Source organism: Suricata suricatta, chromosome 4 (genome assembly GCF_006229205.1).
Source record: "Suricata suricatta isolate VVHF042 chromosome 4, meerkat_22Aug2017_6uvM2_HiC, whole genome shotgun sequence".
In the NCBI taxonomy this organism is placed as follows: Eukaryota; Metazoa; Chordata; class Mammalia; order Carnivora; family Herpestidae; genus Suricata; species Suricata suricatta.
The window spans coordinates 116,656,890-116,684,163 of record NC_043703.1 but is presented as its reverse complement, the minus strand read 5'-3'; the positions used below and the strand labels follow the sequence as shown (position 1 = coordinate 116,684,163).

General features: G+C 45.9%; 2 protein-coding genes across 2 annotated transcripts in view; both read right to left on the bottom strand.

Moving 5' to 3' along the window:
• Positions 1-338, bottom strand: part of DGUOK (deoxyguanosine kinase) — a 31,711-nt gene extending 31,373 nt beyond the window's left edge. The window contains exon 1 of the mRNA XM_029937616.1: positions 138-338. The gene's annotated coding sequence lies outside the window, so the exon portion shown is untranslated. The remainder of the gene's footprint in view (positions 1-137) is intronic.
• A 4,532-nt stretch (positions 339-4,870) lies between these two features.
• On the bottom strand, positions 4,871-26,886 carry ACTG2 (actin gamma 2, smooth muscle). The gene is made up of 9 exons (XM_029937612.1): positions 26,785-26,886; positions 19,077-19,237; positions 18,112-18,240; positions 13,098-13,208; positions 12,764-12,848; positions 11,103-11,264; positions 10,147-10,338; positions 7,459-7,640; positions 4,871-5,092 (listed from the first exon to the last, which is right to left on the bottom strand). The coding sequence occupies exons 1-9, from the start codon at positions 26,837-26,839 to the stop codon at positions 4,949-4,951; spliced, it is 1,221 nt and encodes a 406-aa protein (XP_029793472.1). The 5' UTR covers positions 26,840-26,886; the 3' UTR covers positions 4,871-4,948.
• Positions 26,887-27,274: the final 388 nt, after the last annotated feature.

Genomic DNA, 27,274 nt, shown 5'->3' with positions numbered 1-27,274 from the left:
AAATTGGAGTATTTTAAGCAGGAAAATGACGCAATCTGATGATGTACACAAGTTAACTTTTTCCCATTCACGGTGACGCATAGAACAATGCTGGCACATTACTGAGTAAATCAACAAATTAGTTCATTACATCCCACCTCTTATTTTGTCGAATGAAGAAATAAACGTTCACTGTCGATTTGCACAGCAGCCAAAAATTCCATTAGGATGAAGTGGGAAGAGGCTCAGGACGTGAGTGGAACTCATTTAAATCATAGATTGGGCTCCGTGGGTGTGAACCACGGTGAGGGTGAGCTTGCAGGCCAGCGTGGGGGTGGTGGGGGTTCTAAGTGGGATTTGTAAAAGGATGAGCAGAGCCAGGGTAAGAGAGGCTTGCAGGTTGTATAAACCCAGAGTCCCGCCATCGGTGGACAGCTGTGCTCTGTGGAGGGGCAGGGACAGTTCTGAGCTGCTGCCACCCGGTGAAGCCCTGACTGGCTTTGTCCTGCCACCACCCCCATTGTCATAACGACCTCAGAACTAACGATTTATGAAATGTTGTCAGGAGGTATTTCCACTTTCCATCGTTGGAACCACAAAAGTCAAGCCAAGAGTCCAACAGTTAAAATGGCCTTCAGGCAGCACTCTGAGAGGGGGGAGGTTTTATGAAACAGGGATCTGATTGCAATGAGTTGGGGAAGGGTTCATGGCTGGGACACCTGTCTTGCCGTAGCAAGGGCAAGACCTTTTTCTTATATTGATGTTTATATAGGATGGTTGAAGTGATGTTCATATATTAAGCACATTATTTTTAAATATAGATTATAAATTTATTTAGGATAACCTGGATGGAGCACTGACAGATATGCGAACAGCTAAAATCTGTCCTATCCTCTGCTCCTAGTCTCACAGACACCTCCGTGAAAAATTACTGCTTACATTTCTTTAACTTTGTAAACTCAGACTTGGAAAATATTCATCCAAACAAGTTTGAGAGGCTCTCTGAGCCCCCAGGGTCTCCCTGTCCTCTCTGCCATCAGGTTATCCGGAAACTTAAATGAGGAAGTGGTCAGCCACTTTAGGTGCAGACAGGCAACTCACCTGTTCCTGAAAATTAGAGCTATTAAAAGTTATTACTTTTAGACTTTATAGTAAAGTGTAATAAGTAGTGAAGAAAAGCGCATGCATCATAAGTGTACAGTTTAATGAAATTTTCACAAACCGAACATGTTCCTTGGATTCAGGTAAAGAACAGATAATTGCTAGTATCTCCAGAACCCATCCGTCCTGCCAGTTACTATCCACAAAAAATAATCCATAGCCTGACTTCTAACAGCAGACAATTGTTTTGTCTCTTCTTTAGATAAATGGAATTGTATAGTAAGTACTTCTTTTATTCAATCTAATATCTATGAGATGTATTCCTGCTATAAATGTAGCTATAATTCATTCTCACTTCGGTATAGTATTCCAATATGTCACTATACCACAATCTATTTTATCCATTCTACTATTTATGGACATGTATGAGTTTCTAGGTTTGGGCTATTACAAATAGAGTTGTTATGAAAATTCTCAAGTACATCTTTTGGTGAAGTTAAGCACGCAGTCTCCTTGGGTAATACCCGTGAGTGGAATTGCTATGTGATAGGTTATTTGTATGTTCGGCTTTAATAAATATTCCCAAATAGTAGTTTGTACAGTGTTTGTCCCAGTCAGCTCTGCCACCGTCATGGATGGGCGCTGTGGTCGTCCCACATTCTTAACAGTTGGTATTGTCAGCATTTTCATTTTGTCCAATTTGCTGTATATGGTTTCATCTGCATTCTCCTGATGATTAATGAAGTGAAACACTCTCGTTTATTGGCTATTTCAGAAACTTCTGTTTTAAAGGACCTAGTTAAGTCCCATGCCCTCTTTTCTATTCATTATCTATTACTTATTGTTCTTTGTTCATTCTGGATATAAAGTCCCTTTTGAATATTTTCTCTCATTCTGTTCCCTGCTTTTAAAAAGCTTGCAAATTCCCTTAGTGTTCAGAGTAAGTAAAAAACTAAAGTGGCCTAAATTGCCTGTCAGGTGTCATGGTGTCAGTGATGATTCCTCTATCCCCTTTTATTCTGTAGTGTTCACTATTATTTCATGTATTCATATCTTTCTCGGTCCTAATTCCAAATTCCCAGGAGAGAGAATCTAATTGGCCCAGCCGTGCCCAAAAGGTAGGGTCTCGTGGAACAAACACAAGTGTTTTGCCCCACCAATGACCCTGACTTTCTTTTTGCTGCTTGGATGTCTGGTCAGTTATATTCTCATCTACATCGAAATTTTCTAATGTGCTAGATGATGCTAACTCAGTTTACTTAAGCCAAGAAATACGCTTCTAGAATCCTCCTGCTTTGAGTTAGAGTTGGCCAAAAGAGGACCAGGTGTAATATTTGGAAGGCAGAGCCTTAGACATTGAGGAGATCTCTTTCAGATAGTGTGACAGACAGATGAGTTCACAGAGAGATCCCTGCTTGTCCTCAAAGCCCTAGGGTCTCCTTCCTTATCATTCTACAGTTGCTTCCAGAACTTCACTTCCCCAGCTATTCCCACCTTCGGGTAAAGTCTCATTCCTATAATAAACTCTTTCTTCCCCTAACGTGCATGGTGGCTCTGCTCCCCTGAATGCACTCTGATGGATCTACCTAATCATAAAGGGAGGGATTTAGGGAGCGGTTAGGAGTGTGGGCTCCTGATAGCCAGGGGTGAGGCATAAGAAAGATAACCCACAAGCAGCACTAGCCTCCTGCCACACGGTTACCACCCAGTACATATTGCATAATAAGTGATGGCCGCCTTCAGCTTGGCCTCCATACCTGGGACACAATTGCTATTTATCTTTAGTTGATTTCCTGTTGTATTTCATCTCTCCTCAAGCCATTGTAACCCACCCGTGTCCCCCTCACTATCAGCACATAGTTTGACTTCCACTGAAGACTTCTCAGACAGCACTTCTTGAAGTGGGGCCAGACCAGGCGGTAAGCCACCAGTCAGCTAGCTTTCCCATCTTCCCCCACATGGAGATTCTGATGTACCGCTCTACAGAAGGGATGCCCAGTGCTCCATTTTTCCTTGGAGCGTGTGTGTGTGTGTGTTGGCCCTCTGGCCTTGTCCCCTTGCTCTCTCTCCCCACAGCCAGTGCAGGCAGCTCTTCTTTGCAATACGGCCCTCATACTACTGAAGCCCTTTCCCAGCACAGGTGGGAAGCCTGGGACTTGGCCTCCCCCCGGAGAGCATCTTTGCCCATCACTTATGGACCAGTGTGGAAGCCCGTTGCATCCTGTCAGGCTTTTACACCGGAGCTGCCTGGGAATCAGGGTGAGGCCACCCTCCGTGGGACTTTGTCTGAGATGTCTCCTGCTGGTCTTCCTCCCCATGCTTGTTCTGCTTCTCTGATTCTGCTCACTGGTTTCCCCTGGGAGCACTTCCTGAATAAATCACTGGCCTTATATCCTTACTTCAGGGTCTGCTTCTGGGAAACCTGACCTAAAACATGAGTCCACTAGGGATTTTTGCAAAGCATGCTTCTCCACCTGACTCCCGAAGGATGAATGTGGGCATGGTGGAAAAAGAGTGTCTGACACTGAGGTCTGTGCACCTCCACTGGGGTCCACTGGGGCCCGAACAGGTGTATCCAGGAAGGTTCCCAGCTGAGTGGGTTCTGCTCAGGGGCAGCAAGGATGGGACCTGAGTAGGCAGAGAGAGTGGAAGGTGTACCAGGCAAGAGTGGGGATCTAGTCCTGCTACTAACCAGCTGGATGAAAGAGTTAGTTTGTAAAATGGAAATGGTACTAGTACCTGCTAATAATGTTACGGTGATGATTAAATGAGGAAATCATTATAAAGCTCTTAACCTAGGGCCTCATGTATTGTAATCACTCAACCAATGTTAGCTATTATTATTATCCCTTATTTCCTCACGGTATTCTCTGGGTGCTTCTGTTTCACCTCAAATCACTGTCTTGCATATGTCTTCTCCGGCTTTATGCAGTGAGACTTTGTTGGGCAGGAACCATCTTTGCTGGATATATAGATTTTGTATGGGCATCCCCAGTAATCGTAGATGCTGAAAATTCAGTAAATATTTGTGAAATTAAACAGAAATGACCAAAGGCAGAGAGTGGGGAGCAAATAATAAAAGAGAAAGAGAATGAGAGAGAGAGAGAGAGAGAGAAGGAGAAAGAGGAGAAGGAAGAGTAGGAGGAAGAGAAGGAGAAGAAAAAGGGGAAGAGGAAGAACATGAAGGGAGAGGGGGAGGAGGAGGAGGAGAGGAAAAAAAGAAAGAAAAAAATTCTTCCTAAGAGTGCTGCTCCTTTCCTAGTTAGCTTTGGGGCAAGATACAGCCTGATCCTCAATAACAAAGAGCCTCATAGAGCTCTTAAGCCACTGTGACCTTCCTCCACACAAGTTCAAACATTGTGTTTGAACCATTCATGTCACAGCCTATAAACCTTGGGTTTCTCTTTGGGTTTGTGTTCTCTGTGTATTGCCCTTGAGTAAAAGGACACACATCTCTGAAAGCCCTTGTTTCTAACACGCACTTACCCCCCCCCCCCCACCGCCAAGAGTCACCTAGCCCTCATTCTTATTCATGTTGAAGGAAAAGGAAAAAGGTAGTAGAATAAGAGTACTGGCTTTAGAGTTAGACACACTTGGGTTTTAATCTTGGTTCTGTGGTCTGCAGCAAGTCCTTAACTTCTCTGAGCCTCAATTTCCTCATCTGTAATATGGGGATATATGTAACTCACAGGACAATTGTGTGGATTAAAAATAAGGTGTGAAAAGCCCATAGCACGATGTAAAATCCTGGGGGGGGTGGGGAGGGGAGGAAAAGCCCCACACAGAGAAGTAAGGCTTGCAGGTTTTAATGTTTCATGATTAGTGACAGAGCAGTCTCAAGGGGATCCCCAGAGACTCTGTTCTGACTTTAGAAGCACTTCCTGTGGACAATGGAGGGCCCTGCCTCATCGTACTCGGGCTTGCTGATCCACATCTGCTGAAAGGTGGAAAGAGAAGCCAGGATGGAGCCTCCAATCCAGACTGAGTACTTCCGCTCTGGGGGAGCAATAATCTGCAAAGAATAAATGTGGAGAATCACCATCAGTTCCTAAGAGAATAGTGAGGTGGTCCAGGAATCCTCTTGTTACAGAGCAGGCTGCCCCAGATGAGGACAGCCGCATGGTCAGAAACCCACAGGGTAAACCTTGTGGTAGATTAGATTGTTGCTCAGATCTTTACTCCCTCTCTCTTCCTCCCCCCTCCCCCCCCAGGGAAGGATGTGCTGCTTTATCCAGTGACTTTGGTCTGGGCCCCGTATTTGCCTGACCAATGGGACGTGAACAGACGGGATACAAACAGGAGCTTGAAATGCGCTTGAGGCTGCAGCCGGCAGGGTCTCTCGTGCCTCTGTCATCTCCAGGGGAAGGGCTTCCCTTGAGAAGCTGCTGGCCCTTCAGCCTGGGCCCCATAATGAGAGATACGGACCTGACCTGAGCTGGCTAGACCTGCAGCGCTGCCTAGCCGGGCCTGACTTAGATTGGCCGACTCCCAGCTGACCTGCAGATGCACAAGCAATTAATACTTAGCGTTCTGTCCCTGGGATCTCATGCAAACACCTATCTGTTCCTGCCTGGAGTTCAGGTGCAAGGGCAGCTCGGCCAGTCTGAGTCTTCCAAACCCCAGCCAGCCAGTCCACTCACACCCTTTCTTGAGCTTCATCTGTCAATAGCCACTTAGATCTGGCCAGTTTTCAAGTGCATATACACATGGTTCATCCTTGTCCCTGCAAGTCCTCCACTTAGCCTTTAGTAATTGGTTGCCCTGTCAAAAATTTTGAACTCCACCTAAAAGCGGATCCACAAAGACTGCTATTAAAGGGTCTAAGAATTCAGTGCTAGAATAAACCAGACACTGAATTGATTTTTCTTTTGTCTCCTTAGGCTGTCTCCATATTTCCTAAATTGCAGAGATCATGGAATTGCAAAGGAAGACGAGTCTTTAGAAGTTATTTTATTATTCAGTCAAACAAATGTCACTAGTCACTCTTTGGACTGATACATCAAGGACAGCACAGCCATTTTATTGCTGCGCTGCTCTGGCTGTGAGGACACTCGGCTGGGCTGGCGGTCCTTGGTCTCACGTCTCTGCTTCCATTTCCCTGCGGTCCGTCTCATCTCCCCAGGTCCTCTGTACAAGTCCTGCCGTCCAGTTTGGCCGGGAGTGTTTGTACCTGCATGCACACACCCTGGGGCACCTTTGCTCTCTTTGTTTCCCCGGCCTCAAGTGCCCTTTCCCTGCCTTTTGTCTTATTTAAGTTGCCCTTTCACTGATCGTGTCTACGAATAGATCCTAAACTCCTTGAAGGGTGGCACGCATTGTTAAACTCAGGGCAGTGGCTCACAAATTGGTTTAGGTGTCAAAATGCTGGTGTACGTTTATCAGTGTAGGTGATGGGGCACCCCATATCTGTTGAGCCAGACTCTGGGGGTGAGGTGAGGTGTGGGATCCTGACACGTGGTCCTGATAGAAAGCCCCTGCCCCAGGCTGCCAGAACGCCCCCAGTATGGCAGGCCTCAGTAAGTACGGCTGCTCCAGCGGCCCCTGGTGACCCACTCTGCTTCCCCGAGCTGAGCACCGCATGCTAGAAAGGGGGAAGGCCTAGGGCAGCCTTCCTTTGTGAAAAAGGTTCTTAGAATACATTTCCTCAGTTCAGGCCTACTCCCAGAGACCCCCTTGACTGTAAGACTTTGTAACTTTTCACCTATTCATCATCTCTATTCAATTCCCAACTCTTTTTCTAAACCTGCTAGCAGCAAATCTCCTAGAAGCCCTAAAAAGCCCTGTATGGTTGCCTGGGGACGAGAGGCTGGGGAGAAGCAGAAGACAAGTGGGCTCCTATTCTGATGAGGCCCGGGAGGTGAGCCGCCCTAGTGAGGAGCCGCGTGGGGAGGACTAGAGCCGAGAGGGGACAACAGATCAAACGCTGTCCAGGAATCAAGTGGTGTCCCTGTACGTGAGCCAGCAGGCTGCCCCAGCCACACTTTCTCTCTGACACTTTGACCGTCCTCTGGAGTAACACTCACATCCCTTTTAAAGTCTAAAGATGCTGTAGTATTGCTTCCTTCTTTTCTTCCCTCTATTTTCCTCCTCCTGATTCCATTCTTCACCTCCTCAATATTCTCTTTCATTCATCCCAAACTCTTTCACCTCCTCATATGACATCACGTGATTACGTTTGAGATCCCATGCTAAACACGAGTCCAGTTCACCAGTGCCTGAGGACCACTATCCCCTGAGAAGAAATCTGCCCCTGCCCAGGACGATGCTGAGCCCGGAAGACCACCAGGCTATGGGCCTGGCAGACAGACTTGAGCATCTCCCAAGTAGGCAGGTCTTTGTCTAAAGAACAGGATGGAGGGAACTGGGGGCAGGACTCACCTTGATCTTCATGGTACTGGGGGCCAAGGCTGTGATCTCCTTCTGCATCCTGTCAGCAATGCCAGGGTACATGGTAGTACCCCCAGAGAGGACATTGTTGGCGTATAAGTCCTTGCGGATATCGATGTCACACTTCATGATGGAATTGTAGGTGGTTTCATGAATCCCGGCAGACTCCATGCCTAGCGCAGGTCATAGAGCTCGTCAGCATCCATCACTTTGTAAATACCCACACTTCTGGACCCTTCTGTTGTGGCAGCTACCTTAGTTCAGACCCTTAAACGCCCCCAGGATCAGACCTCTAACTGGCCCTCGGTTCCTCCTGTTCTGATTGATCTTTCACATTTATCACCTGAGATATATTTCTAAGGGAACACTTCTTGTGTTGTCTTTTTTCAAGCTTTATTGAGCTATAATTTATGTATCATAGAATTCAGTAGTTTTTAGTATACTCACAGATTGTGCAAAATCTAATTTCCAAAATCTAACTTCAGAACATTTTTATACCCCAAAAAGAAACTCCATACCCATTAGCAGCCCCTGCCATCTCCCCCATCACACCTTGTCCAGCCCTAGATAACCACTAATTTATTTTCTGTCTCTATAGATTTGCCAGTTCTGGGGGTTTCATATACATGAAATCGTACAATATGTAGCCTTTTGTGTCTGGCTCCTTTCACTTAATGTTATGTTCATGTTGTGTCTGGCTCCTTTCACTTAATGTTATGTTCATGTTAACATTTCATATAATGTTTTCAAGGCTCATCCATGTTAGAGCCTGTGTCAGTACTTTATTCTCTTTTATTGCTTAACAATATCCCACTGCATGGATATATTCATCATATCATCTTTTTTTTTAATGTTTTATTTATTTTTGATACAGAGAGAGACAGAGCATGAGAGGGGGAGGGGCAGAGAGAGAAGGAGACACAGAACCGGAAGCAGGCTCCAGGCTCTGAGGTAGCCGTCAGCACAGAGCCTGATGCGGGGCTCGAACCCTCGAACGTGAGATCTGACCTGAGCTGAAGTCAGAGGCTTAACCGACTGAGCCACCCAGGCGCCCCCATCATATCATCTTTAACAGCCTCCCTAATCTACCAGTTACATCCAGCTCCCTTAGCCAGGCACCAAGACTTTCCACAGCGAAAGGCCTGCATCCCCAACCAGCTCACGCCCACCTACCTGGCCTCTCCCACCTCTAGTCTTCTCCATGTGACAGAATTTCACACTGAGATTAGAGGAATCTCCCTAAAATACAAACCTGACCTTGCTACACTGCTGCCAAAAACTTGCAGGGATCTTCATTGCTAAGATTGAACACCATGTTCTTTGTGTGGTCCAGCAACTCTCTCCAGTTTCCCCTCTGTGTGAGTGCGCACGCGCGCACACACACACACACACACACACACACACACACACACACACCTACTTCTCCCATCATGTCTCAAATAGAACATGACCTTTCGCACCTCCATGTCTTTATATGTAGCCTTCCATCCGCTTTGTAGGCCATTCCCATTCTGCACTCCTTCTGTCTCCAGATACCATCAAATGATACTAATTCTTCAAGATTCTGTTCAAATGTTACCTTCTCCAAGAAGCCTTCGCTGATTGCATAGGCTTCTTTCACTTTGTGCAGTCGGTATGTAGCACTACACTGTCTATCAGCATTTGCTCACATGCCATCTCTTCCTATACACCTGTCAAGAAGGTAGCTGTGGGGGCGCCTGGGTGGCTCAGTCAGTTGAGCTCTGGCTTTGGCTCAGGTCATGATCTCGCGATTCATGGGTTCCAGCCCCGCATTGGGCTCTGTGCTGACAGCTAGCTTAGAGCCTGGAGCCTGCTTCAGGTTCTGTGTCTCCCTCTCTCTCTGACCCTCCCCTGCTCAAGCTCACTCTCTCTCTCTGTCTCTCTCAAAAAATAAATAAAACATTTTTAAAAAGAAGGTAGCTGTGTTTGTATTAAATATTCTCTTATTTAATCCTCATTGCAGCCCTATCAAGTAGGTACTATCATTATCTCCACTTTATATATGAGGAAACTGAGGTTTGAAGAAGGTAACATGTCCAAGGTGACAGGGTCTGAAGGGGCAAAATCAGGACTTGAGACTGGGTCTGCTCCCAAAACCATCCTGTTTACCACTGTGGGTTTTGGCCCCAGTGACCTAAATGTCAGGCCATCCAAGAAGTGTTTTATGTATTAACCTTATTCTTAGTGTTATGTTCTATTCCCTATTCTGCTTTTCCTTTATTTTGATTTCCTGATACTTTTATTTAAAATTAGATTTTATCAGGGTGCCTGGGTGGCTCAGTCAGTGTGAGCATCCCACTTTGGCTCAGGTCATGATCTCCTGATTCATGAGTCCATGCCCTGCATCAGGCTCTGTGCAGACAGCTTAGAGCCTGGAGCCTTCTTTGGATTCTGTGCCTCCCTCTCTATCTTTGCCTCTTCCCAGCTCACACTCTGTCTCTCTGTCTCTCTCTCTCAAAAAGAAATAAACATTTAAAAAAATTAGATTTTATCTTGGTGTATTGTTGATATGTTTTTGGCCCTTCCTGGAAAAATATGGGCTTATGTATAAACCATAAACAAAGTGTGCGTGACTCCTGGTGTTTCTCCGTCCACTCCCTACCCCTTCACCTCACCCTCTCCCCTCCCGATTAGCAGGGACAGTGGGCAGCACCTCACCTATGAAAGAAGGCTGGAAGAGGGTCTCAGGGCAGCGGAAGCGCTCATTGCCAATGGTAATGACCTGCCCATCTGGCAGCTCATAGCTCTTCTCCAGAGAGGAGGAGGAGGCTGCTGTGGCCATCTCGTTCTCAAAGTCCAGGGCGACATAGCACAGCTTCTCCTTGATGTCTCGCACGATTTCTCGCTCAGCTAGTAAGAGGAGAAATGACAAAGTAGATACTCTGTCCTATTAGTTTGTCCTATTTTGATCTCCGTGAAAACCTCCTCCTCTACTCTGAATTCATTCTTAGGATAAATGTTAATATTTCATTCCTCTTCCTAAAGTGCACGTTGAAAATCTTGACTCCCAGGCAAAACTTTGCATGGACGTTTCTCCTTGCTGTCTTTACTCTGCCCTGAAAAAGCTACAGGCCTTCCTGAGGGCCTGACAGGACACATTTCTGGTCTAGATGCAGGAGCATTTGCTGTGACCTTACAGAATCGAGGAAGGGCCCTGCCTGAGATCTCCTCTTGCCCAGGGTAGCCACTGGGGCATGACAACTTCCCCCTTAGAAATTCAGACCTTATTTAGTCCATGTGTCCTCAGACAAACCATAAATGCCCCTAAGGAACAAAATGCATCATCAGGTTTTTGCTACCATTTAGCCCTGTAGAAACCATCTCTGATCCTGTTGCGGAGAGAGGTCCCTGGGGAAGGAGGGAATGCTCTGAAAGGGCACTTAAGGAGGCTTTGTTGCCCTCCCCAGGGCATCTTGGTTGGGAACTTTCCTCCATAAATAAGGCTGCGCTAACTACCTGGTCTTGTCTAGAGGCCCAGCCCCAGCCTAGGGGCCTCTTCATTTATCCAAGTGAGTTTCAGGGCAGGGGGCCAAAAACTTCTCATCAGAGAATATCTGGTCCTAGATAAGATTTCATTCTGAGCTCAAGTGAGAATCAGGGAAAGGGCTGGATACCTGTGGTCACAAAGGAATAGCCTCTCTCTGTGAGGATCTTCATGAGGTAGTCGGTGAGGTCACGGCCAGCCAGGTCAAGGCGCATGATGGCATGGGGCAGTGCATAGCCCTCATAGATGGGGACGTTGTGGGTGACACCATCCCCTGAATCCAGCACGATGCCTATGGACAGAGGGGATAGGATCCATGAAAACTTCTTGTCTTCCATCTTTCTGGGACCAGTTATCAAATAATCCTCAACTACCATATTTGTCTTTAGCAGCTAGGAAAATTCACCCACCCTAAGGATCAACAATAATATTTTGGTGAACATCAACTTAGTCCCCCAAATGACAATGTAGCTTTCTGGAAGCCAAGTAAAACATCTTCCCTTCTTGTATTCCTTGAAACACTTTCATAGAAATGTAATCTTGTCGATGTGCATCTCAATTGCACATTCTTTAGGGAGACTAGATAATTTGCACATACTTCTGGCATTAAACTAACACATATGCAGATGCATGGAGAATGTTAGATCTGGAAGGGACTATAAAAACTATCCAATTAAAAAAAAATAACATTCTCTGATGAAACATAGTAAACCACGAAAGGAAATGAGCTTTTCAACATGATACTAAATCTCAATCCATATCATAATTGATGGAGAAACACTGTAATATTGTATTACATTATTATTTAATACAGTCCTAGATGTTCTAACCAATGTAATATGACAGAAAATAGAAATAAAAGGTATTATTGAAAGGAGACAGAATTGTCATTTACAGATGATGAAGCTGTATACCTAGAAGACCCAAGAGAATCAACAGAGACATGGTTAGAGCTAATAAGATGCCTCAGTAAGGGCCCAATGCAAAATAAATATCTAGGGACCAGTAGCTTACACTTGTACAAGAATGCTGATCATAGCATATTTTATAATAAAAAATAAAAACTGAAGATAATCTAAAAGTCCAGCAGTAGAGATGTGGTAAAACACATAAGTAAATTATAGAACCATCATACATTTCCCATCACTGTCCTTATCATCAGCAGTGAAACTATCTTTTCATTTTGCCTCTCCCCCACTAGACCATTAGCTCCAGGATGGCAGGGCTGTCTTGTTTGTCATTGTGTGCCTGTGGCCTGGTGTAGTCTTTGGCATCTGGTAGGGAGTAATGGAAAATGTCTGAAGAATGAATGAATGAATGAATGAATCATTGAATCAATGAATACTTGAATGAATGAAGATTGAACAATGTTCATAGAAGCTATCAAGTCCCCATTACAAATTGCTTTATCTTGAAGTTCCCTCTGTTTCCCTGAGCACCTTTCGATACCAAAGGCACCTACACATCCACCATCACAGGTGCATGAGCAGCAACAGTCCAATGCTGCTGGAAAGTGTATGTAAGCTCAGGGGCTGACTGCTGTGAGGGAAATGGCCCTTGCCGGATGTACTTGTCATGCTTTGTTCATATACATTCTTGCCAGCTCTACCAGGTAGAGCTGAATGAATTCCACATGGGCTTCCCTTCTGTTATCCCTAAGCAGGGTTTTCCCTGGACTTTGGCTGTCCTTTTGATTCTTCTGAGCAGGAACTTTTGCAGGAGCTCAGCTTTCTCTAAAGCACCCACCCCCCACCGCCCAGTCAGGAAGGGATCGGATGACAGGTTGCTCACCTGTTGTACGGCCAGAAGCATAAAGAGAGAGCACAGCTTGAATGGCAACGTACATGGCAGGGACATTGAAGGTCTCAAACATGATCTGAAAGGTAAAGGAAGAATAAAGGATGATTTGGCAGAAATCACAGCACCTCTTGGCTCTCAGGATGCTTTGTAACCTTATTAAGGGCAAAGGCTGTGTCTATTTACCCCACTCCCACCTCCCATAGGGTCTGGTATAGACTACGCATATAGCACGTCCTCAGAAATTTTTGTTGCACTGATACATGAAAGGGAGAAGGGATCTATTCTGCTTTCTTGCATTCACACTTAAGACTTCCTGGCCTCTTACCTGGGTCATCTTCTCCCTGTTGGCCTTGGGATTTAGGGGGGCCTCCGTGAGGAGGGTGGGGTGTTCCTCAGGTGCTACCCGCAGCTCATTGTAGAAGGAGTGGTGCCAGATCTGGTTGAGACAAAAGTCAAATGAGCTGAAGAGTCTCCTATAAAATTCCAATAGGCATGTGCATGCTGGGGGAGCAGGACACAATGTCCATAGCATGGGAAGGGTCTGGAGAGGAGACTGTCAGTCCTGAGAATTTCTGCTTTACCTTTGGAGTTTATATTGCTTTTCAACAGGGGCCCTAGACAGGACTCAGACCTGGGGCCCATATACTTAGCATGTTTATTGATTATTTCCATAGGAACTTGCCTCCTCTTTATTCTACTTCTATCTCCCCTTTCTCCCCTGGGGGCCAGGCACACTGCATCTCTCAGTGCTTCCTGGCTTCTGGCTATGCTTGACTGATGGAAGACAGCCACGAGAGGCTAGAGAGTGGGGAGAGGGAGAGCTTGTTTCTCCAAGCAATGGTGTGGCTTTCAGTGGCCCGGCTCCTACTGTGGCCCTTTTTCCTAGTGATGCTGCCCCTAACCCGTCCTTCAGGCTTAGGGTGTAAGAGCTTTCCTCTGTTCCTAGTACTTGGGTGCCTCAACATCCCTTTCTGGTTCCCTCCCCCTGCTCACACCTCTCTATAGGAACCTGACAAATATGTTTGAACTGTCATTGTTTATTACTGACCAGGCTGGTGCTTTAGAGCATGGTTTCCCAACCTCAGCACTTTGACATTTCATTTTGGATACTTCCACGATATGGGGGTGAGGGGGTGGGCGGGGAGGCTGACCTATGCATCATAGGGTGTTGGGCATTCCTGGCCTCCACCCACTAGATGCCAGTAGAACCTCTCCAGCTATGACAAGCAAAAATGTTTCCAATCATTGCCGAATATCTCCCAGGAGGCAAAATTGCTTCTGTTGAGAATCACTGCTTTAGAGCAAGCTATTTCTTCTCACCATGTCTAATGATCCAAGACAACCAAACATGACTCTTTTTTTTTTCAGAGGCATTCAGCAGAGTGGCAGGGACTTAATAGGGCTCTGGTTTCCTCAGAGGCAGGGCATTGGGTCATTTGCTTCCATGGCACCCATATATTTGTGGACCCTCAGCTTTGTGCTAGGATGGTGCTAACTGTGATGAGGACAGATATGAAATCAGATATGGCCCCTTGATCTCGGTTTCAAAGTCCAGACGGGAGAAAAATACCCGAGAAGACAAAATACAAAGACACATCTGCATTTTGAGTAGAAGAGGAGGCAGTTCATTATCTGGGGGATTCGAGTGGGCCCTGCAGGCAAAGGCAGGCCTCCAGAGGCCAAGAAGGACTTCTGCGGCAGAGGAAGCGGCATACGCCAAGGCCGCGTCTGTGGAAGTTTCACATCAGAGATGTGAATGGCAATGAGTCTTAACTGAGTGATGTCAGTATTTCTTGAAATGTGTGCCCCAGACACTTTGTCACAGAACCGGCTGGGGGGATTGCTGTGGCTGCAGGTTCCCAGGCTGGACCCTGGGTCCAGAAACCCCAGTCCTGGCTGTTGAGGCCAAATACCTGCACTTCATTTTCATTTCACTTTTTAGAGCTTTTATAAAGTACTTGAAAAGTTAAACATGTTGATAACTTTAAAATTACCGAAGTATTTTTAAGAGGAGTAAAAGTCTCCGACATTTCCATCACCTAGTAATAGTTAACATTTTGGCTCTTTCTTCCTACTAATCTTTCACCTTTAAGCATTTTCAAATTTATTGCTATCACCATTTATTTATTTCATATACTTATATTTATTTATTGTTATACTATTTTTATGTTTTTACCTTCAATCTTGTTTCCTGCCACTTTTTGATGAGTGTAACAGATATAATTACCTTTTTCACAGTAAATATTTATTTTTAATTAATTGAACATTTTAATGCTTATACTATATTTCACTATATGCTATCATATATTTAATCATATTACTATTCATGGGATCTTTGATTTTTGTTTATAACTAATCCTATCATAGCTATCTTGTGCATATTATGTTTTCCATTTTCTATTCTGGGCATTTCCAAAGAAAAGAATTTTAGAAGTAGAATTACTAGACTATTAGCATGGTGATTGGAAGACTTAAAAAAAAAAAACATTTATGAGAGAGAAGGGGAAAGGATAGAAAGAGAGTGGGAGAGAAAGAATCCTAGGAGACGCTGCAGGGCGGAGCCCGACACGGGACTCGAACTCACAAACCAAAAGATCATGCCCTGAGCCGAAATCAAGAGTCAGATGCTTAACTAACTGAGCCATGCTGGTGCTCCAGAAGACTTCTTGATTTCTATTTATCAACAAAGAGGCTAACTTACTCTTTTCTCCAGAATAAGAAAACGCATTTTGCCCCTACCTACATCCATGGTTCTCACTCTTAATATAGGAAATAATTTGATAGGGAAATATAATTCCTCATTGTTTTACTTTGAAAATTTAGATTTCTTTCAAATGAGTTTAAGCTTTTTCAGATTTGCAACTTTTTATAATTTCTGTTTAGCAAATTATTTGTTCATGCCCTTTTTTTTATTTGCCTGGTGGAGATTGTATCTTTAATGATCAATTTACATTAGCTGTTTATCTTCATCTTCGTTGCCCTTGTGAATTTTTTTTACAACTTATTGTTTAGCCTGTTATATTTGGTTATGTTTTTCACACACTAGAAGTTATGATTTTTTAAAAATCACATTTGTCATTTTTTCCCCTCTATGACTTCTTTCACCAGAAATTTGATAAATGCTCATCCTTACTATATTGTATTTTTTTTTTTACCATTTGAACTTTTATATTTAACTTTTATAATCAGTTGATATGTGTTTGGTGAAATGGTATAAAGTAGAGGCAATAAATACTTCCCATTTACCAAATAACTCATCGGTTGTCCTGGAATAATTCATTGACTAATCCTTTTCTCCCTTTGGCATTCAAAATTTCATTTATCATGTATTTCATCTTTACCTTTGTGCTGGTACCAAACTGTTTTAATTTTTATACTATATTATATTTTAATATGTGAACATGGGAAGCTTCTCATAGTTTTTCTTACTCATTTTGTTCCCATAAATTTTGCCTTATTTGTTTCTCCAAACATACTTTATAATTACCTTGCAGAATTAAAAATTCTGATTTTTTTTTTTACTCAAACTCATAGCAGCAGAAAGTAGGATGGTAGTTACCAAGAGCTAGGGGGGTGAGGGAGGCAGGGAGATGTTGGTCAAGTGGTACAGGGTCTTATGCAGGATGAGTAAATTCTGGAGATTTGATGTACAGCACAGTGACTGTAGGTAACAATACTGTCCTGTGTATGTGAAATTTACTAAAAGGGTATTTCCTAAGTGTTCTCAGTACGAGGTAAAAAAGTGACTATGTGAGGTGATAGATACATTGATCAGCTGGAATGTGGTGACTCTTACATACATAAATGTAAATCAAGTCATCTGCTTGTATACCTTAAATATATACAATTTTTCCTTTTTTCTTATTTTATGTTTTTTTTTAATTTATTTTCAAGACAGAGAGAGAAACAGTGTGAGCAGGGGAGGGTCAAAGAGAGAGGGAGACACAGAATCTGAAGCAGGCTCTAGGCTCTGAGCTATAGGTCAGCACAGAGCCTGATGGGGGCTCGAACCCACGAACCGTGAAATCATGACCTGAGCTGAAGTTGGACGCTTAACCAACTGAGCCACCCAGGTGCCCCTACAATTTTTTAAATTGTGAGATTTTTTAGTAGAAAGGCAAGGAGCCTATAAATTAATTTGGGAAGATTTGACAGCTTTTCTCTATTCTGTTTTTCTTTGGAGTGTACAATGTATTTTTAGGAATTTCTTTAAAGAGGTCACACATTGCTATTACTGTGCTAAAATATTTTTATGCTAAAATATTTTGTCTATTATGTTTTTGAATTAGATTCTGTTAGATACATCTGAGTAATAGATGCATTTACTGAGCATGGCCATGCCTTGGGGTTGTATTGAGGACCTCATTCAATCTCCAAAGCAACCCTAATGAAGGAAGTATTTTTATCTACACAAATGGAGAAACTGAGGCACAGAAGGAAGGACTCGCTCCCAGACCTCCTAGCCACAGACTCCAGGGTCTGTGCTCATAGCCCCTCCATGGTGTGGTGTGAACTGTGGATTTAGACAAGAGTAGAGCATATGACAGATTTCACAGCGATATCCTCCGTTTTTGGTTGCAGTCTGTTCGATAAGCACTCTATGACACTTCAAAAGGTACTCCTTGCAAAAACAAGGATTCTCAGACAGATGTCAGCAGAACGTATCAAAAGAATATTAGAAAGGTTCTATTAGCATTTCTTGCCCATGATTTTGTTGATCACAAACTATCATTTAAAAATTCTCCCTCACCCCTGCATTTCCTTGCACAGACACATACGCACACACACAAGCTTCTAGAAACCCCTAGAGAGTGCTACTTAGAACTTTCATTAGAGAATCGTCCTAATAACATAGCTTCAATGCAGCTCCCTGAGGTCATGACAGGGAAATGAAAAGGAGAGAAGCCCCTTGCCCGCCTGGAGGCAGCAGCAGCGGTAGGCACCGGCTGGAGCGAAAGCTGTTTGAAAGGAAGAAGTTGGGCATTGGGTAGGACAGGTCCTCAGATGCCAGACAGGAGTTAGGAAGCTACTGTCGGTTAATGAAGAGCTACCGAAGACTCCCGAGAAGGTGAGTGACAGGATCTGATCTGTTTTTAGAAAGACAAGCTTTGCAGCAGTGCAGAGAATTCACTTGGATGGCGAGGCTGGAGACAAAGGAATCAGGAAGCCGTTGCCACTGTCCAGTGAGAGCCCCTGGCAGACCTGTGGGGAGTGGCCATGGGGATGGACAAGAAGGAAGAATAAGAGACACATTTTAGAGGTGCTTGACAGGACAGAGGGCTGTAGGAAACGAAGGTCATGATGACATATTATACTAAAAGGGGGCAGTCCACCAATACCTTCTCCATGTCATCCCAGTTGGTGATGATGCCGTGTTCAATGGGGTACTTGAGAGTTAGGATCCCTCGCTTGCTCTGAGCCTCGTCCCCAACGTAGCTGTCTTTCTGGCCCATTCCCACCATTACACCCTGTAATGCAAAAGACAAGGAAGAAGCGGCTGAGGGCTCCACTTTGGGGGATCTAGACAGTGGAGGGGCTCTGAAGAAGGATGCAGATAGGCAAGCTATCTTTCTTCCCTGGACACAGGACAGAATGAGACAAGGGGGAGGCAGGTACTGACGAGTGTGGAGGCGGCATGGAGAGAACGTAGAGGGTTTCCTGTGGGCCTGTCTCTCCTCTCTCCTAAGAGCACATCATTGTCCGAGAGAGCAGGGCCTTCCAGACCCTTCTTCCCTTACTTCACACACTCAGGGCTCGACTCGCTCTCCTTGGATACCCTCTGCTTACATTTTTACGTCTCCAAATTTTGGCTCCTGCTCTTCTCTCCATATGAGGAGAGCCTCCTTATCCTCAGTTATCCCTTTTCCACAAAGCCTCTTCTTCTCTGGTCCCTCCACTCATGTTTAATCTCTCCCTCCTTTGTGCTCCCCCTGGTGAAATATTTTGTCTCTTTTGTAGCCTGTGATCTCAAGTTAATTCACTGAGTGTACCTTTCTTAAGGGCCAAGCTCTTATTTACTTGCAGGTATTTTTTACAAGTTTCTTCCAAAGACTTAAGTCAGACATAATACCATCCCTGCATGCCTGGGTCGTGTTGGGCTTGGTCCTGTATATTTCTATTTGAAGGGTCTTGCTTTGTTAGTTAATTGGAAGAGGGTCCTCCACCCTCAACACATACACTCACAAAGCTCGCTCTCACACACACACACACACACACACACACACACACACACACCTCAGATAGTCTCCACTATACAGCACTTACTCCTTGGGGCTCAAAGCCTTGGGTCCAGATGAGCACATACCTGGTGGCGAGGGCGGCCCACAATGGAGGGGAAGACAGCCCGAGGGGCATCGTCTCCGGCGAAGCCTGCCTTGCACAGTCCGGAGCCATTGTCACACACGAGCGCAGTGGTCTCCTCTTCACACATGGTAAGTGTGGCCAAGTGAACGGGGGCTAGAGCACCTTAGGGGCAGGGGGAGAAGAGAACTAGTCAGCTACTTGTCAGAATCATGCTGGAGACAGGCTTCTCGATTCTGAAGCTCGACTCCACCTCCAACCAGGGCCCAATTCCATGGGGAGCAGGCATGGCCTGGACTCCCATTTGCTGGCAGCCAGACTTCTTCCCTCTATCATACTGTCCTGGCTGAATTGTATCCCCACTGCCCCAAGTCATATGTGGAGGTCTTAACCCCCAGTGTGTCACAGGGGGGCCATATTTGCAATAGTGTCTTTAGACAGGTGATTAAGGCAAAATGAAGTCATTGGTCTAATGTGACTGGTGCTACCTATGACTAATCTAATAGGATGGATATCTTTATAGGATGAGGACATTAGAAGCAGCTTGGGGAGGAAGGGCGGCCTGAGAGGAGAGAGGATCCTGGACAGGAAGCCCAATCCCTGCCTCTTCGGATGGAGAAAGCAGTAGTTTGTCTGCTAATGCTCATCACTGCATTGTGACTCCTGCAAAGTGGGGAGGGCATTCATTTTTCCCACATCTGTTGCAGGTTTTCTTTCTTTCGGGGTGGCTAAAAAACAGCACTCAGTGACAAAGGAGAGACAACAGGAGCTCAGGGGAGGGTGTGCAGACTGCCTCCTGGCCTGGGGGGGTGTGGGGGGACAGGGTAGAAGACAGAAAGGCCCTGGGCTCGGGGAGGCCAACTCTCAGCAGTCTAGGGAAAAGAGAAGGTGGCCGCTGAGGAGGAAGGTGCCTGGAAGCTTCATTCAGAACATTCGACCACAGGCTGGGAAGGAGATAAACGCTACAGAAACTCATGATCCTGGCCCCTCCTTGGCCTCTCGTCAAAGGTAGGACAAGGCAAGGAGGAGATAGAGATCCAGTCTGTGAATAGGAGGTCAGAAAGGCAAAGTCAAGGCTGAGCAGAAGGTCAGTAACACAATTTTAAGGCTAAAAGGGAGCTCTTCCCTGCTATGCTCAAAGCAGACTGCACATCAGGGAAGAAGCTGCTGTGACTTCCTGAATCCAGCTCTGCCTGTGTCTCTGTTCCCCCGGGAGCTCCCCATGGCCATGGTTCAAGTCCCAACCCTCTGACTCAAGCCACAGAGCCCCCCAGGGTCTGGCCCGACCTGTGTCTCCAGGCTCATCTTCCCTCTTGCCTCCTCTTGGCCTTCTCACTGCCTATGTGGACGTTTTTTCCATTCTCTGAACTGTGTCATCTTCCCTCCCTGCTGGACCTTGAGACGTAGGGTCTGGAGGACCCTCTCCTTACCTGTTTGCTACTCTAACTCCATCACCTACTAGGCCTCTGCCTGGACACAGCATTTTCATGAGGCCTCTCTGGCCCACAAGTATCTCAGTAGCCCCTCTTCTTGGCCCCACAGCACCTTGAACTTGCATGAGCAATGATCAACTCTGCATATCCTGGCCCCATTTGTTCATAGCTCTGCAAAGGCAGGAGCTGGGTCTGTCCTGTTCTCCCGTGATTCTTCAGTGTCCCCAACACAATGTCTGGCACAGAGTACGCTCTTAAATGTTTGTCATCCAAATAAAGGAGCAAATTAATCAATGGGTGTCATGGAGAAGGATCTTTAGAATAACAAAGATAGACCAAACATGGGAAACAGGAAATCAAGGTGTGAGATGAAATGGAGATTGAAGGAGATCACTTCCCCAAGCTGCTTAAAATGATATTGTGTCTGGTCTGAGCAGTTTCTGGATTGCAGAGAAGATCCCTAACTTCCTACCTCGTTAGAAGAGTGGAAAATGAAGGGATGTCAGAAAACTGAAGATGGGCAAAGTCTGTTCTAATGCTCAAAAAGGGAAAGAAAGCAGATTTTGAAAACATCAGTTAATCTTGATACGCAAGGTAGGCAGGTTTCCAAAAGGCACTATTAAAGAAAAAAGCATTGTTAAAGAAGCAGTGATTTCTTATAATTACTAGGGTTTACCAAGAACAAATGCTGACAGAGTGAGAGCCTTCCCTTCTCCCCCCAGGACTGCTGTGGGCTGGGAATGCAGGAGAAGGTGGGAGCCATTGACCTTAACTTGATCACAGGCTCTGACAAGGTCTCCTGTGATATCCCTATTGATAAAACCATGTGGGCTGGACAATAAATCAGTTAGGCATATTTACAGCTGCCTGAATTACTGTCACTGAAAGGTGTTAATTACTGGGCCAACATCAACCTGGAGGCAGCAATATGCCTCCAGGTGCCACTCTTAGTCCTTTGTCACACATTTTTATAAATGCATTGGATGAAAATATGGAGTACATGCCCATCAAATTTTCAGAGCTGGAAGAGAGTATAATATTAAATATGTTGGATGGAAGAATCAAAACCCAAGATGATCTTAAGAAACGGAGAAAAGGAGCCAAGTCAAATAATATTAAACATGATAGGGTAAATACGAGGTTTTGCATGTGGGTCTAAATAAGCGAACTGTGATAGCTCTTGTTCACCATCTGTAAGCAGGCCGTGGGGTCCTGCGGGCAGGGAGTAGTGCTCTGTGGCCAGGAGAAAAGCTAACACCACCTCTAGCTGGAATCCCATGTCTGAGTCTTGCCCCCCACCCCCTCCCCGTCAGCTGGCAAGTGCGTGGGGAGGTGGGTTTGCATTCACAGCTGAGGAGTGTCAAATTGTACTGCATTTCGGAAGGGGAATTCGAAAAACGTTGTCAACAGTCTTAAAAATGTACCTAACTTTTGACTCCACAAAGTCGTTTCTAGGATTTTATCCTTGGGAAATCCTCATGGGTGAGTGCAAATGTTTGGCTAAGAGCTAGTTTAGCACAGCTTAAAATAACCAAACATTAGAAGTCACCTAATATGAAAAGAAGTTGTTGAATAATAAATTGGTTTGTAAACTAACTGCCAGAAACCTTCGTGTAATGGAGAGCACAGGACAGTGAATGCAACAGAAAAGGGGTGAGCGGCATTGCGAGGTGAACCATACCAGTATTTTCCATATTTCCATTTTTGGTAAAAATGTATTTTTAATTTTAAAAATGTGGGACTCTTCACATAGATTATCTGTTTAATCCTCACTCATAAAATCCCCAAAGGAAGATATTCTTATTTCTATTTTACAGATTTGGAAACCAAGTCTCAGAGAAGGGACAGAACTTGGCCCAAGGTCTCTCAGCCAAGAAGAGGCAGGGCTAGCATCAACTCAGAACAGGTTCCAAGGCCAGAAGCTTCCACCTTCCTTAGTGAAACTGTCCTAACTTCTCCATGTTTGGTGTTTTTGCTTCTGCCTCTCTATCTTTCTAAAGCCATTGGCAGGAAAAGCCCTAAACAAAAGGATCTGTGTTCACTTCTCTTTCTGAGCCTCTGCACCCCTCCTATGCCAGGACTAAGTTTGGGTTTACGTTTACAGTCCCCGAACTTAACTCAGTGCTTAGCAGACAGTAGGTACTCAATAAATGTTGGGTGATCACACCAGCACCTGAGTGGTCCCTTCCCAGACCTGATCTGCCCTGCCCCTGGGATCCCTGTGTCCTCACAGTCTACTCTCCTGACAGCTTGCTCACACGGGCCTGATTTGAATCACATGGGGACAGTTTTCTCTTCACAAGCTGCTCACCAAACAGTTGTGCTGCCCTGTTCTGGCAGGTGGTCTACCGTGAGGGGAAAACCAACTCAAAAGCTGGAAGGTGGCCTCGAGGCAAGGCTCCACCTCTGTGACTACCTCCCTCTAGCGTCCCCTCAGCATCTCTCTCTGGTGTGATTTGTAGTTCAAGCCTGTCTGGCTTTTCAATGAACCCTTTTGTCTCCCGCTGAGTTCTCCACACACAGAAAGGGAGTATTGGACTTTGTTTCCCAAGCCGAGCAGCAGCTGAGACAAGCCACAAAGCAACTTAAAGCTGTCAAGTCAACAAAGCCATTCTGCAGCACTTTAGCTGGATTTAAATGTGCTTTTTAAAAGTCAGAACCAAATGAGAAGTGACAGAGGTGAAAGCAGGGGTAGGACTGCTGGCCTGGAGCGGGGCCTCCACGGGGCCCCACACTGCCTGGGAAGAAGGCTTTCACCCTGGAGCCAGGCTCTCCTGGAATGTCTTTGCCAACAGAAATTCTAGACCTTCCTCAGCTGCTTGCTGGTAATCTGTGGCTAGGCTTGAGCATGTCAGCTGAATCAGAGCCAAAGTCACTGTGGTTTCCTGGGGTCACAACCACGCTGTGCTCACAGAAAGCCAATAGAATTGTTCTGGCTCTTTCAGCGCATACTACATCTGGTCTTCACTGAGGATTTCACAGAGTTTGAAATCCAGCTCCACCCCCGCCCCTCAGGGTGGCCAAAACCCAAAGACATAATGAGTGCAAAAAATTTTTTAGCTCACTCATCTCCCTGGCCACCCTCAGGCAAACAGGAGGGCAGAGATATTAGTCCCCTGCCCCCCCAACCTGTCACTCTGGAGGAGACAAGATTTGGCTTCAGAGTTCCCTCCAGCTCCCTTTTCTTTCCCCTTCTCCCTCAGGGCACCGCTTCCCAGGGCCCCTTCCCCTGAATCCCCCTCTGGCCTTCAGTTTCCTCAACTGTAAGATGGAAAGGTTAACATCTATCTCCTGGGATCATGGAGCAAATGAAAAACCATTATTTCAAAAATGCTTTATAATTGTAAATTGGGGTCGGCAAACTAGCGCCTGTTTTTGTGTGCTCCACTAGCTAAGAATGATTTTGACATTTTTCAATGGTTGCAAAAAACAGCAAAGAATAATATTCTATAACCTGTGAAAATTATATGAAATTTGAATTTCAGGGCCTATCAATAAAGTTTTATTGGAACATGGCCACACTGGTTCACTTACAGACTATCTATGGCCGCCATCCCCACGATGGCAGCTTTCAGCAGTTGCCGTAGAAAGTTTTAGACTTATAAAGAGTAAAATATTTACTCTCTGTCCCTCCTCAGAAAACGTTTGCCAAGACCTGTTGTAAAGGATTGCAAAAATCATAGTTCTTATGATCCCTCTTACTCTTCTCCATCAGAACTTGCTCCCATAAATGAAGTCTGTCATATTGGAAGGAGTTGAACCATGCACTTCACAAATCAATGATTACTGAAGGGAAAACTGAATTTATGCCACTTTCCAAAGGCATTTTCATTGCAGTGCAAAATGTAAGCCCTAAAAGGAAGGCCTCTCAGATGGTGGGACTTCAAACAATAGTTGGAGAAATATTTTGGAGGGCTTCAAACAACATTAAGCAGCTGCCTGTAATAATCTGCAGATGCACATATCCATGCAATTAGCCTGGCAGAGAGAAATAACATAACGAAAAACTCTCCTGTGGTGGGAAATTCTAGCAGCAGCACCTCTAATCAACTTTATGTTATCTTGACTTGGTTGGTATACTTAATTAAATTTAAAATAACTTCTGGTTAGTATTATTTCTGACTCTCAGGAATTTGCTGTTTGAGCCAGTTCTTTTACCTGAGCCTCTCTCCCTTGTTCTCCCGGCTCTGCTCCAGTCTAGACCCCTCTCTGACTGCCTGCGGGGCATCTATACCCCGTCCCCCGGCCCCTGGCACCTCGACTCCACCTCCGGGGTTGCGGCCTTCATCGCCATCCTCTACTGGGAACCGCCCGAGAGAGAATAGCACCGCCCACCCTGGAGGCCACGCCCAATACCCCGGCTCCTCCCACTTACCTCCCAACCAATCCTCAGGCCTTCTTATTTCTAATTCCGCGCCACCCCAGCAGTGCCCCGGTTCCGGACCCCTGTGCATTGTGGTAGCGCTCTCGCCCTGTTTTAGTCCACTTTCCTCACCGCTGACAGAGCAGTCCCTTCAAAGGGCATATCTCTTGCTGTCACGATTCTGTGGTCCCCCATTGCCTGACCCTTCAGTGTAGGAAGCCCTAGTAATCCAGCACTGCCTGCTCCTCTGTCCTAAACCGTCCCTGCTTCCTGTCTTGAAATCTAAATTCAGTGGAGTTGAGCCACTTCATCAATCCAAAGACCATGCTTCCCTGATATGGGGACTTGTCTACTTTAGGACCCAGCTCAGGCACCCTTCCTCCAGGAAGCCTTCCCAGATAACTCCTGGGCTGGGTGAGGGCTCCTCCCGGGCTTTAACTGTTTGTTTGTTCATCTCTCCTAGTGATCACAGAAGCATCTACACTGTTCCTAAGGAGCAAGAACCTGGCACATAATACGTACTCAATAAATGTTAGTGGGATGAGCAAAGGGAAGGAGACAAGAACTCTAGTCTCAAAGTCATGATGTCATACTGCCCATTTGGTATCCCAGACCTGGCATGTAGTATCTCCTTGCTCATTGCATTTTTCTCCAGTACTAGTCCGTCTCCACCAGAAGAAGCTCAGTTTCTTTTCTGCCCAAAGGCTAACCTCAAAGTCTAAACTTGTTCAATAGTAAAAAGCAAGCACTTAGTGCTTCCCTGTGCAAAGCGTGGTTCCAGACCTGCCGCCTCAGCATCGCTTGGGAGCTTATTAGGCATGCAGATTATCAGCCCTACCCTAGCCTACCGAATCAGAAACTAGGGTGCGGTGTAGGACAACCTGTGTTTCAACAAGCCCTTCAGGTGATACTTAAAGCAGTCAGGGCCAGGCCCTGACAGTGTTCAGCTGAGCACCCTATAAATGTGTTATCTCATTTAATCCCTTCAACAGCACTGCCAAGTAGGTATTATTACTTGCACTCCCATTTTACAGGTGAGAACACTGAGGTCACTGAGTGACTCTGGCAGCTGGGCAGTCTGCCCCTAAAGGTTCCACCACTGTACCAACCTGCCGCAGCCACAAACAGATGTTAGTAGACTGGGGTCACAAAAGTGGAAACAGTCCCTTGGTCTCATTTCCCTCTTAATGATTTGTGTGTGAGTGTGGTGCAGGGGGATGGGAAGGGAGGAGGAAGGCATTGGTAGGTGGTTTCCCAGCTGGGTGTGAGCCTTTTGGGCAGGTCACTTCTCCGGGCCTCAGTGTCTTCAGAATGAATTAGATGGCTCTCCTGTTCCCGCCAGCCCTAAATCTGCATGATGCCGCAGGACACTTGCCCGTGCCCCAACCCTGACTTTCCACATCCCCCAGTGACCCTGGAATCTTCAAGGACTGAGAAATTCTCCATTCATCTCAGCCAAGTATGAACTGGAGAATAGTGAGACCCACAAGGGGACTGAAGAAAACACACTTCCATTCCCAACAGACATGTCATGGACCCTCGGACCACTGAAGAAGCTGTTTTCCTGCAAAGCATCTGCTCCCCTAAAACAGCCTCTCAGACATTCTGAGCCATGACAAAGGACATGAAGGTATGGGTCTGCAGTGGCCCAGGTGACCAGGGGGAGTAGAGACCATAGGTGTTATGTCCCACCCGCCACCTAGCCGCAGGGATGTCTAGGATGCCCCGTGGCCAGAAATGCCTTTTCCTGGAAGGCAGCAGCAGGCTCAGAGGCCCCACTGCCCACCGAGTGCCCTGACGTCTGCGCTGGGCCAGCGTCACGGAAGCCAGGCCAATCTGGAGGCGCCTCCCGCACTCAGGGGGCCAGGCAGCCTCAGAAAGGAAGGGATGGCAGAAGCTGTGTGTGCAGTACTCACCGAGTGTGCGAGAGATCCTTCTCCCAGTGACGGAGGGCTGGTGTGTCTTTGGCATAAATACCAGAGCAATATAAAACCCCAGAGGCGGATCTTCTTTAAACAGAGTCCCTAAAAAGGCCAGCTGACGGTGTGTTAACAATATTACCATATAAGGTGTTTTTTTCAATAAATCGGCCTTGGGGGGTGGGGAAGGGGGCTGGGTAGAATGAATTATCATTTGAGAAATGTATGCAAAAGGACTCCAGTGGCAACAGCTCTGGTGCTGGCGGATTTGTTCCTTTTATGCTGCACTTGCATCAACAAAACTCACACCAGGCCTTATAAGCTGCCCAGAGTGAGGCCAGATACGGCTCTGCTCCTGGAGAGAGAACCATACCAAGAATGGCAGTGGGCCTCCTCCCTCCACACCTCCCTCCTTAAGCCCTGCTGCCCCATCCCCACCCCAGGTCGGCCTGGGACACCCATGCTGTACCCCACAGTGGGTGCACTC